The sequence below is a fragment of the Sphaerodactylus townsendi genome, linkage group LG01 (assembly GCF_021028975.2).
Source record: "Sphaerodactylus townsendi isolate TG3544 linkage group LG01, MPM_Stown_v2.3, whole genome shotgun sequence".
NCBI classification, from domain to species: Eukaryota; Metazoa; Chordata; class Lepidosauria; order Squamata; family Sphaerodactylidae; genus Sphaerodactylus; species Sphaerodactylus townsendi.
In genome coordinates this window covers 75,712,506-75,725,682 of record NC_059425.1, presented here as the reverse complement: position 1 = coordinate 75,725,682, position 13,177 = coordinate 75,712,506, and the positions used below count along the sequence as shown (strand labels likewise).

The window sequence follows — 13,177 nt, the reverse complement described above, 5'->3', positions numbered from 1 at the left end:
CATGATGATATTGACTGATATTCATGAATTTTAAAGCTAGTTTTTAAAAAAGCTTTGTTCTAAGTAACATCACTCAAGCCAGTCAAAATGAGTTCAGATTCTTTGGTTGTACAAATGGAAGACATTTAAGGGTGCAGATCTCTCTCCGCCTTCCAACCCCTGTTGAAGCTCTCTGGTTCCTAAAAAGGCATTGCTGGACTGTGTGTGTTTGTTTGATAGATGAAGGGTGGTGGAGTTCAACCTGATTTCTCTCTCCTAGCTGCTGGCCTTTGTTCCCAGTGACTTTCTGGCCATGAAGGTCCCTTGATTCCCAGCAGTGCCATTTTTGGGGTGTGGAAGGAGATGTCAGGAAATATAAGGGTTCCATTTATTAATAGGTTGCTATTTATCACTATGTCCTTGTTCACATATGTTTAATCTCTAGCTTCTGCTCTTATGACTGCTGGAATTATTGTTTCATCATAATGGCTGACTTTCTGCAGGTGCTCTGGGGAAAAGGACGCGATTTCAAGAAAAATATGTAGCACAGCTTATATTAGATGTTCAAAGGAAAGATGGTGTCCTTCCTCCTCACCAGGAGCTTAGTCCAACACCTACACCAATAGAAAATTTGACACAGGTATAGAGCTAAAAATGAATTATTTTCTTTTGCAATGCAGTGTGCCATTCAGCTTGCAGTATTACCTTCCCGTATGTCTGTGTGTTGAACTATTTGTCTTACGGTCAAAGACTTTGGGTTTCACTTTTAAGCAATAAAAGTGAAACCAGTGTAATGCATATGTTAAGAGGTATACATCAAATTACAGTACTAACTTGTCATTTCCTGACTCTGTGCGCTTAACTGTGTGGTAGCAAGTGTTGATAATTTTATATAGAACAAAGAGCATTCTTTAGACTCTGATGCATAAATGTATTTTACAAAACAAAATGGACAGTGCCACAAGAATTTGCGTAATACCTAATGGTAAATAGAAAACCTTTCATGCTTCTATCATCACATATACACTGCTGGGATCTGTGCTGGTAGCAACACACAAAGAAAGAAATATTGAGTGGTAGTGGATTGCTCAATGAAAACAACAACAGCCCAGTGTTTGGCTGCTGTGAAAAATGTCGATTCCATGCTGGTCTTAATTAGACAAGGAATAGAGAATAAAACTTCTGCTATTATACTGCCATTATGCAAATCTATGGTGGGACCCAGAGGCGTAGCTAGGGAAAATGGAGCCCAGTTCAAAATCTGAATTTGGCTCCCCTCCCATGTTCGTTTGTATTTTTTAGTGTTTTTCCAGCTTTCAGCCTGCAGCATGCGCAGTTTTAGGCTAACAGCATGAAAAATACAGGGTATTTTTAGAAGACTCTCCTGATGATACCAGCCACGTTTGGTGAACATAAGAACATAAGAACAAGCCAGCTGGATCAGACCAGAGTCCATCTAGTCCAGCTCTCTGCTACTCGCAGTGGCCCACCAGGTGCCTTTGGGAGCTTACATGCAGGAGGTGAAAGCAATGGCCTTCTGCGGCTGTTGCTCCCGAGCACCTGGTCTGTTAAGGCATTTGCAATCTCAGATCAAAGAGGATCAAGATTGGTAGCCATAGATTGACTTCTCCTCCATAAATCTGTCCAAGCCCCTTTTAAAGCTATCCAGGTTAGTGGCCATCACCACCTCCTGTGGCAGCATATTCCAAACACCAATCACACGTTGCGTGAAGAAGTGTTTCCTTTTATTAGTCCTAATTCTTCCCCCCAGCATTTTCAATGGATGCCCCCCTGGTTCTAGTATTGTGAGAAAGAGAGAAAAATTTCTCTCTGTCAACATTTTCTACCCCATGCATAATTTTATAGACTTCACTCATTATCCCCCCCCCTCAGCCGTCTCCCTCTCCAAACTAAAGAGTCCCAAACGCTGCAGCCTTCCTCACTCATAGGGAAGGTGCTCCAGTCCCTCAATCATCCTCGCCGTTGCCCTTCTCTCTCCGCACTTTTCTTTTTTCTATCTCCTCACATATCCTTTTTGAGATGCAGTGACCAGAAACTGGACACAATGTACATCAAAATTGCGCGGCTTCGCACTTTTCACTGCTTTTATATAAGGGCATGACTATCTTTGCAGTTTTATTATCAATTCCTTTCCTAATTATCCCCAGCATAGAGTTTGCCTTTTTCACAGCTGCCATGCATTGAGTTGACATTCCCATGGAACTATCAACTAAGACGCCCAAATCCCTTTCCTGGTCTGTGACTGATAGCACTGACCCTTGTAGCGTGTATGTGAAGTTTGGATTTTTTGCCCCTATGTGCATCACTTTGCATTTTGCTACATTGAACTGCATTTGCCATTTCTTAGTCCACTCACCTAATTTATCAAGGTCCGCTTGGAGCTCTTCACAATCCTTTGTGGTTCTCACCACCCTACATAATTTGGTATCATTGATTTGATTTGATTTATTGTATTTATAAACCGCCCTCCCCCGAAGGGCTCAGGGCGGCGAACAGAACAAACAAATAGAGCACAAATAAAATCAAAGTTAAATATAGCTCTATATGCTAAAATTAACCCCATTAAAATGCAGCATCCTAATATCAAAATTAACGATGGCGACCTACTAGCAATCCCCTAAAAAAGAAAAAGGGGAGGAGAGGGAGGGGGGAACGGCAGGGTCCACAGATGTTATAAGAGAGGAGAGGGGAGGGGGGGTTTCCATCCACTCAGTTTCCATCCTGGCTGTTTGTGTATGATAGTAATGAGCATGACTTCATCTGCAAACTTGGCCACCACGCTACCCACCCCTACTTCCAGGTCATTTATGAATAGGTTAAATAGCACTGGTCCCAAAACGGATCCTTGGGGGACACCACTCCCTACATCTCTCCATTGTGAGAACTTCCCATTTACACCCACTCTTTGCTTCCTGTTTCTCAACCGGTTTTTAATCCATAGGAGGACTTCCCCTCTTATTCCTTGATTGCTGAGTTTTCTCAATAGTCTCTGGTGAGGAACTTTGTCAAATGCCTTTTGGAAATCCAAGTAGACAATGTCCACTGGTTCCCCCTTATCCACATATCTGTTTACACCCTCAAAGAACTCTAGTAAGTTTGATTCAGGGGGTCCAAAGTTATAGACTCTCAAAAGTGTAGTCCCCATCTCCTGCGGTATTACAGGGGTGGCCAACCTATGGCACTCCAGATGTTCATGGACTATATTTCCCATCAGCCCTTGCCAGCATGGCCAATTGCCATGCTGACAGGGGCTGATGGGAATTGTAGTCCATGAACATCTGGAGCGCCATGGGTTGGCCACCCCTGTCCTATTAGCTCCCATTGGAAACAATGGGGGATGGGGCACCCCCTTTGGAAGTCCATAACTTTGGACCCCCTGAACCAAACCTCACCTAACTTGGGTGGTATCGTCAGGAGAGTCCCTGAAAACTCCCTGAAATTTTGGTGCTGCTAGCCTAAAAACTGCGCTCCCTGCAGGCCAAAAACTGAAAAACACTAAAAAATACAAAAAACAAACCTGAAATTTTTGCTGCCCCCTCCCCCAGGCACGCGCCCTGTGCAACGCAATCACCGTGGCCCCCTTGTAGCTCTGCCTCTGGTGGGACCGCACTTGGAATACTGTGTTCAGTTCTGGTCACCACACCTACAAAAGGATACTGCAGAGCCTGAACAGGTACAGAAAAGAGCAACCGAAATGATCCGAGGGGCTAGAACAACTGCCCTGTGAAGAGCAGCTAAACCATCTAGGACTGTTTAGTTTAGAAAACAGGCAGGTAAGGAGAGACATGATAGAGGTCTATAAAATTATACAAGGGTTGGAGGGAGTGAACAGGGAGAAGGTTTCTCCCTCTCTCATAATATTAGATCACAGGGACATCTGCTGAGTTGAAGGATGAGAGATTCAAAACAGACTAAAGGAAGTATTATTTTCACACAATGTTTAGTTAAATTGTAGACCTCCCTGCCCCAGGATGTTGTGATGGCTGCCAACTTGTAAGGCTTTAGGAGAGGAGTGGACATGTTCATGAAGGATAGGGCTATCCATTCCTACTAGTCAAAATGGATGCTAACTCATGATGCATACCTGTTCTCTCCAGTACCAGAGGAACATGCCTGTTATATTAGTTGCTGTGGAACACAGATAGGATAATGCTTCTGCAGTCATCTTGTTTGAGGGCTTCCTAGAGCAGTGATGGCAAACCTTTTCGAGATTGAGTGCCCAAATTGCAACCCAAAACCCACTTATTTATCGCAAAGTGCCAACACGGCAATTTAACTTGGCTTTGAGGTATGTGTTACTCAGGAGTAAGCTTGGTGAAGCAACCGTGCAACACTTCGAATGGGTGAATCATGACCCTAGGAGGGTTTACTCAGAAGCAAGCCCCATTGCCAGCAACCGAGCTTACGCCCAGGCCCAGGCCAGCCTAGATATGTGTGTGGGGTGTGGGTGATTTCCCCCCCCCCCACATGACAAACTCTGTTCACGTGTGCCCACAGAAAGGGTTCTGAGTGCCACCTCTGGCACCCGTGCCATAGGTTCGCCACCACTGTCCTAGAGGCACCTGGTTAACTACTGTGTGAACAGACTGCTGGACTTGATGAGCCTTAGTCTAATCCAGCATGGCTTTTCTTATGTTCCAACTAACAACATAAGTGCAGCTATAGTGGAGATCAGACTAGTGGTCCATCTACTCCAGCCTGCGGTTTTCACAGGCAACCAGATGTCTTTGGATGGCCTATATAAGCAAGGCAAGGAGGCAAAGCCTCTCTGTTGTTGTCCCCCCCATCCCACCATCAGTACTTTCATTCAGAAAATTACAGCCTCTAAGTATGGAGGTTCAATTTAGTTGTTGTGGCAAATAGCCACCAATGATCTGTTCTTCATAAATTTGTCCAATCCTTCTTTAAAGGTAGTGATCATTACTACATTCTGTGGTGGTGAATTCCATAAGTGAATTACTGATTGAGTAAAGTGGTACTTGATTTTTAAATCCTCAACCTCCTGCCCAATAACTTCAGCAGGTGTCCTTGAGTTCTGGTATTATGAGAGAGGGAAAAAAATTCTTACCCCTTTTACAGTTTTATAAATCTCTCTGATGCTCCTCCCCACAACCATCTGTTAATTAACGCAACCTATAGGATGCTTATCTTCAACATCCAAGGTGACTTTTTCTGCTGAATAATTAACTTTAGAATTCCTGACCCTGAAATTCAACATTTCCCCCCCTAAACTGCCACTTTCAGACAGATGGAATGCATCACCTTTGTATATTTCCCAACAGAATTATGCTCTAAATGATGACACAGTACTAAATGAAATAAAGTTTGCAGAATCTCATCCGAACCAGATGCCAGACTTATGTGCAGAAGAACTCGCTGTTATTCTTGGAATTTGGTAATGTGACGCATTTGTTTCATCATATCAGTTTCCCCCTTGAAATCTCTGCAGAAACACAACCGTGTTAGTAAAAACAATTTAAGGTTCGGGTAGTGTTTGCATTGCATTGTCAGTTGAGGCTGGCATATGCAGAACCATTTTGGGGCCCACTAACATTTTCAGAGCTGTCACCTTCACACAAAGCAAAGTTTGCTGGACTGTGTGATACTTTTGATAGGACTATTTCAAGGATACATGAAAGATATCAAATTTTATTCATTTCTTTTTGTAGATAGCTCAGTCAAGTTTTGAAATGTATTAATTCTAAAAACGAAATCTTAACAGCATGCTATGTTTTAATTTCAGTATAATTTATTGTTCATACTGAAAATAAGATTTGATTTTACAGCATAGACTTTCAGAAGAACAACCCAGTCCACAAGCTCACTGAAGAGGAGCTGCTTGCTTTTATATCGGTAAGGAACTTATATCCTTTCACTAGAACTGCATATCAATTTGTAGCACTCATAGAACCCTTTTTTTAAAAAGCTATTTTTCAGGATTGGACTGATTGGTTCCCAATTACTTTTAACAGCAGGGATAATTGCATCCTTCCTCTTGTTGAAATCATCTTGTTCCTGAGGACCATGCCATCCTTGAAATCTGGCTTGGGGAGCTGCAGTGATAAAATTAGCAGAAATGCCACACACCCTCAGTCTTGTGTGAGCACCTGTCCTATTCATGTGAGAATGCGGGTGTGGGGGTAGCAATTATTTTCAATTTTTCCACTTCAAGCTCTAATGCTGCATCCTGCACTATTCTGAAAATACATCTTCTTTTCATGGAGGACAAGAGACTACAAAAAGAAGGGAAAGGAGCAGATATGTATTTTATTTACTTAATTTATTCTCAACCTTTTCCCCCAGTGGGGATACCAAGGAGCTTATATTGTTGTTCTTCATTTTGTCATCATAACAGCCCTATAAGTATGTGAGGCTGAGAGTGTGTGACTGGACCAAGGTTACTCAACAAGCTTCCATGTTAGGAAAAAGATTCAAACCTAGGTTTTTGAGATCCTAGGCTGAGACTTTAACTTCTATTCCACACTCACTTTCCATCATATGGGGATTTGAACCTGGTCTCCTAAATCTAGACTGAAACTCTAACCACTACATTCCCTACTCTGGATTCAACCATATGCATTTGGCATTTCACCTTGGGGTGCAATAGAAAACCCATACAAAAACAGTCACAAAAATATTTGGATGCTTACTAACTTCAACTGTTGACATTTCAAATTAACATAAAAATGTTCCTTGGAAGTCAACTGTAAATAAAGCCATTCCAGTATTAAGATTTTTAACAGCAAAAACAAAAGAGTAGGCATTATTTGATATAGCCATTGGCATAGTCATACAAGATATCATAAATATTGCTCTGCAAATAACCACATTAGCTGTGCAGAAGCAGTACAGTATACTGAAGGGCTGCCAGAGGAGGACAGGGAGCTGTTCCTGTTGGCAGCAGAGGATAGGACTCACAATAGTAGGTTTAAATTAGTCAGAAAGGTACAGGCAGAAATTAGATTTTTTTTCTTTTTTACAATAAAGGTTGTTTAGCGGTGGAATCAGATTCATAGGGAGGTGGTGAGCTCGCCCTCACTAGCTGTTTTCAAGCAGTGGCTGGATGAACACTTGTCAGGGATGCTCTGGCTGAATTGAATAGGGAGTTAGACTAGATCAGGGGAAGGGAACCTTTAACACTCAAAGAGCCATTTGGACCCATTTTCCATGGGAAAAGAAAACACTTTGAGCCGCAAATAATTTTTGACATTTAAAATAAAGATAACACTATATATATAGGGTTTTTTTTACCTTTTACTCCGCTCATTCTGAGAAGCGCATGGATGCGCCCGCCCTGCTGCCTGCAGGGCGGGCAAGGATGAAGCCAGCGGCTCGGCCTTACCGGCCGCTGGAAAAGCGCCCACCCCCCTCCAACAGGGCGGCTGAGAGGGGAAGCCTGCGGCACGGCACGGCCGACCGCGGGCAGTTGGTGCGCCTGCCCTGCTGCCTGCAGGGCGGGCAAGGATGGGGCTGGCGGCTCGGCTCGTGGAGCCACAGTGCAAGGGCAGAAGAGCCGCATGCGGCTCTCGAGCCACAGGTTCCCTACCCCTGGACTAGATGTATGGCTCCTTCCAACTCATGATTATTTTTCAAATTCTTGGGTTCCTGGACTTGCTGCAGTTGTTATCTTGGCACTATTATTGAGATGTTGCTGGAGAGTGCATTCACTTTATGGCAAAATAATGACTTTGTGTGATGGACTTCTGCCATGACCTGATGCTTTCTGATCCACTGAGGAAATGTTTCCCTCCAAAAGACCATCAGTCTGTCTGCTCAGATACTGAGTAGCCTTTTGTTTATGAGCATAGCAGGTCAATGATGTTATACAGGCATCCAAATATTGTCCCACCCTTTAATTAAAATATATTTATTCAATAAATTGGGCTTCTTCCCATCAGTCCCAAGGACCTTTCCAGAAAACTGGTAGAGTATCACTTTATTTCCACAATCTATTCCTTGTTGGAAATAATTTGGCACTAGAGGCTATTGAACAGTTAAAGGAAACTAGAAACATTAATTAAAACTATGTTATATGGCGTTGTCAAAAACAGAAAACAAGTAAGTTTCAATATCTAGCAGTTATTTGCAGATTGATGTTGCTTTTTCAATTTAGACACTGTTACAAGATTTGGACACATTTCTCAGTCTCTGGCAAGATGTTACAAATAACTTAATTGGCAGAAAGTTTTCAAAATGCTGGCAGTTTTCCTTAGGAAGTTATAATTCTATTTAGATCTTTGAGCTTCTAGCTGCCAGAGTTATCAGAATTCTATCACCTGTAGATAGCTTGAGTGAATACTTTTACACTGAGGTAAAATCTTTAGCAGTTCGACCTAACACCAGACTAAGGATATTCTACTAGAAGATTATTCCCTATTATATAGATTATTTATTTATTTATTTATTTTTATTTTTTGAATTTGTAGACCGCCCCATCCCCGAGGGGCTCTGGGCGGTGCACAACAATATTCATTACAATCAATACAATTATCAATCCAATAAAATCTATTAAAATCTATTAAAAGCAGCAGTCAATACAAAATATAAAAATATATATGTATATATGTATATGGCACCCCAAAAACCCAATTTAATTAAAGGCCTCCCTAAAGAAAGGGAACGGCCGGACTCCCCTCCAAGAGAGTAGCGTATGATGGTAATCAGACATAGAGGTCAGGATTTTGCCTTCTGATCTCAAAAGAATCCGTTCACTCTTTGGATACTGACTGAATTAGAAGTCTCACTGCCTCTCCCATTCAGTGTATCTTTCCCAAATATAAACAGTATCCCTGGGTGTGTCTGTGTTAAACTGCTTCCAGGGAACACAGACCAGCCATGTCTTTCAAACAATCCCCTCAGAAAGCAAAGCTTTCAGCCAAGAGTACAGAGTTGTTCCCTCAACTTCTGCCTCTCCAAAATCTCTCCTCCAGCTATCTTTTCTGTTCAAAATAATCGCCCACTGATTAACTGGTGCCCTCTCCTCCAACCACTCAGAAGTGATCTCTCTCTCTCATGTTTCTGTAGTTGACTCTTTATTTTCAGATTGGCTCTGCTTAGTTACACTTTAGCAAAGTTCTAGAATGAGAATTGGACAAATCCTTTATATAGAAAAATATTGCAGTGACATTCAGTGGCCAATGCATGAATTAGTAAACAAGTAATTCTGCAGCTACTCCTTGATGATGCCTATAATTTCATTAGCTTAATTTCAAGGAGGCTGTATTTCACTATTTATTGCTTGCAGTTAATTGTGAGTTTTGTTTCTAATTTGAATATTTATTTTCATATTTGTTGCTTAATATGTTTTACTGTAGAAATTTGACACAAGGAAACATCAAGCTTCTGTGCTAAATTGCTAACCCTTACTACAACCCAGGAAATCAAAATACTGTCTCAGCTAGGGATATAAAACAAAATAACATCTCTAGTCTTCATGAACTTCCAATGTGCCTGTCAACACTGTAAAACATTGCAAAATTGCCAGCACCTTCTTGACATAAATGTTATATAAACATTAATAGTGAAGCAGAAGTTGGTCAGTAAAGCCTAGATAGATATTTGACCCTAGTTTCTATATCATGTACACTTGGGGTTTTGTGTGTGTGTGTGTGTGTGTGAGCAGGCATCTTTTCAGCCTACATGTGGATTCCTAAATCTGCAGGCTGGTCAGATGGTTGTCATACATTCATCTGATATCCGCTTAAATGTATCTGTCCTGAAGAAGGGAAGATGTCTTGAAACATAAGAATACATACAGATCTCTTAAAAGTAAAATAAGAATCGTAATATCAACATGGGCATTGTATGTCAGTGTCCTATAACTATGTTGATTTCAGAACCAAAAAATCCAGATCAAGAACAACAATTTTCATTGCATCTATTAATATTTAAATTTAAATTTTTGCTTTGAACATGTATACCAGAAAAAAATGTTCAGGATCTCAGATTTTGTTATTTAACACATTTTGTACCCTGGCAACTTATGGCAATTAAAAAACCCGTCAAACTGGATAGAAACACTAAACTAACATTTACTGCAGGCAAGGCAGAAGCACTTTTGGTGGAATCATGGTAGAACTAGAGATGGATGTAATATCTTTTTAAACTGAAGCTGAACATTTTTCAATTATTCAAATCTGCAGCTTGTAGCTTTTCATGGATCTGTGGCTGTTCCTGGATGAAAAGGTGGCAGTTGTGGCCAGAGATGCCATCTTTTTTTGTTTAAACCTCTGTGCTCCTTATGAGACAGTAAGGATCTGTGCATGGGGTTCCTGCTTTATCTGTGTCACAGTTAGTTTCTGTGTCCAAATTGAAGTGCTAGTTGTAGAGATGTAAATATCTGCAAACTTTGAAACAACAGAGAAAAGTCTTCCTTCTGTTGGGGGAGTGGAAAGAAATTTGAGGAAACAGTGAGATCTAGTAGGTATTTACTTTCTCTCAAATTTAGGCTTATTTTACTACCAACGTAAAATGTGTCATTTATGAATTAGTGTGTAAAAGTCTATTTGATGTATTTGTAAAGCTGTAAATGCCTTCATTTATGTAAGCAAAACTGCAAATATATTCATTGAGAAGTAGCAACAAGTAAGTCTGTAAAGGTCCCCCATTTTTTAGAACTGCCTTCCTGGAGTGTTCCACTATGATGTAAGTCCAATTTATTCATTAAAATGCCCATGTGAACACTTCATTTTTGCATGTCCTGTGGAACGGTCCAAGTATGGAGACTTCCTAACAACCTCAGGCATGTTGTTTCACAAGGTGGGAATAACAAGAGAGAATGTATGTGTGTAGGCTGTTGCCATACAAGCCTATAGTCAGATAGGGGGGCCCTTTCTGACGCACTACCAATCATTTCGTAATATCATAGATAGCAGAGACTCATAAAACAGAGCAAGGGTAAGATGGATGCCAACTCTTAATTCAAAGGCTTTGATATCAACAGGGTTTGCCTGACACATGACATCAGTCTTTCCCCCTCCTTAAGTGAGTATGCATAGCTTCAGACTATGCCTTTCCTGAAGGCACTGGCATTTGAATCTGGTTCACAGTAACTCAACCCTGAGATGGTAGGTGCACTTGGGTCTGACTTCACAAAGAACTTGTGAATGCCCACACCCAGATTTTATCAGAAAACCAGCTAGATCACCCTGTACTATTTCCTCCCAAATGTTAATTTAATCTTACACCTCCTGTCCAGTTCTTAACATCTATCAACCTTCCAGAGGTGGATTTTTTTTTTTACATTTCAAGCTCATCGAAACTTAAAATGCCCCTAGTCTTAATTTAATCAGCATTAACGCAAACCTCATCAAGACTCCCAGGTCTTAATCGAATCAAGCCTTTTTCCACAGCCTTGTCCATACTGGGAACGGAACTTTGCTTTGTTCCAGGAAGATTGCCTCTCTTATCAGAGAGATAAGTGTTAGAGAGTCAATTTTTCCTATAGCTAGACCCCAAAAATCCATGGGAAATTTCACTCAGATGTCCTCTTTGCACCCATGAGAAGTGCTGGCTGCTTCTGTAGTTGTCCTTGGACCTTTTCACTTCTGGAATGGTAAATATCACCCTCCCAATACCTGATCTGTCTCTGCTATTTCTCATCTTGTATTTTCTTAGGAGCCTTAAAATTCTCTGTGTTTGTTTGCCAGCTTGCATGTGTATTTTTAAATTATTTTTAATCCCTTAATCAAATCGTAATCCTTTTCTTAATTCCAGTTTTGAGTGAATTTCTTTGGGGAGGTACCTCTGCATAAATAGGTGTAGATTTCCCCCTTACTCACCTCTCACTTAGCAAGTCTGTTCCGAAGTAACTCCTCCCATTAACGGTAACAGACCAGACCAATTCAGGTCACAGGGCAGTTACTGGTCTTACCTGTTTGCAAGTTGGCACCCTCAGAAGGCTTTCTCAGATATACTTTAACATTATGTGGTGCAACATAATCAGTGGAGCCCAAATCAGAGAGAATGCAAGTAATTTTTATCATAATACTTACCTAGGGGGACCAATGGTCTTATTTTGTATAAGACACTTTCACATGTGCAGTGATTTTTCTGTGACATCAGGGGTTGCTGTTCCCCCACTGTCAGACCATAGTGCCAAACACATGATCCTCTATATGTGTGAGAACCAAGATACTTAACATGCTGTATTTCCAGGCAGTGCTATTCAGTGCAACAATCCAACATTGCATTAAATGTGATGTTGTATTCTTTGTTCATGTTCTATTGCAACAAATTGGTAAAGCTTTGATCATAAATTGACAGTGCTTCTCTCAGCTGGATTACTTTTATTTTCTTTCTCAACCTTCACAAATATATTGTGCCATATGTCATGTAAGTAAATGTATAGTTGTTTTGCAATCTCAGAAGTTTAGCAATGTACATTTTTGGAAAAACAAGGCACAACTCTTGTTCTCTTTTGTTTTTTCTTTTGTTTGCTCAAGGTTCTGGCAGAATCTTGGGTCCAAAGTGGGGACGGAGGGAGAGGAACCTGTTCACACGCCCCTTGCCCCGCCCCTGTTCCTGGGGAGGTGGTCAGGGGTGATTTTCTGCCCCACATAATGCTAATGGCGTGCGCCCCCCACCCCGTTGCAGCTTTACCACTGGTCCAAAAATCATATTTTTTGTCATTTATTGTTGGCTGACTATCTTCTGTGAGTCATTTGATTAGGAAGACTGAGTTCTTTTTATCATGTAAGCAAGGTTACAGTGAAATGCTGTTTGATCTGGCATATAACTTCAGATTGTTAAAACAGTTTGTGAAGAACAAAATCTTATTTCTCCTAATGTTTCACCTTCATTTGTTCAGCTTCTGCAACCCTGAGGTGCTCAAACATGGTGCTAAAACTGGCATTTCTGTTGTGATGGGCAGCTTACTTTAGATGGTCCATGTATATTAGAGAGACATGTGGAATTAATTTTAGAAGTGGGAACCTATGAGGATCGTGGCAGGAGAAATCTTGTTTCCTTCATCCTTCATTACTCTAAAATTACCAGACCATGGCCACACATCCCAGACACTCACAACAGCAAGTACTCTGTTACTGTTTCCTGCTGCCTCTCCTGGCTCTGTTGGCAAGGAGAACAGTACAATGAAGGAACTGATGACACTTTGCTCATGACCTTCATACGATTCTTGGGCTCAGTGTCATTAATCCACTAACATTTGTGTCTTCAT

General features: G+C 41.2%; 1 protein-coding gene across 1 annotated transcript in view; it reads left to right on the top strand.

Moving 5' to 3' along the window:
• TTC27 (tetratricopeptide repeat domain 27) overlaps positions 1-13,177 on the top strand; it is a 109,702-nt gene that overhangs the window by 22,054 nt on the left and 74,471 nt on the right. Inside the window, exons 7-9 of the mRNA XM_048484148.1 lie at positions 483-619; positions 5,283-5,395; positions 5,787-5,853. Of these exons, the coding sequence (XP_048340105.1) occupies positions 483-619; positions 5,283-5,395; positions 5,787-5,853 (317 nt within the window). The remainder of the gene's footprint in view (positions 1-482; positions 620-5,282; positions 5,396-5,786; positions 5,854-13,177) is intronic.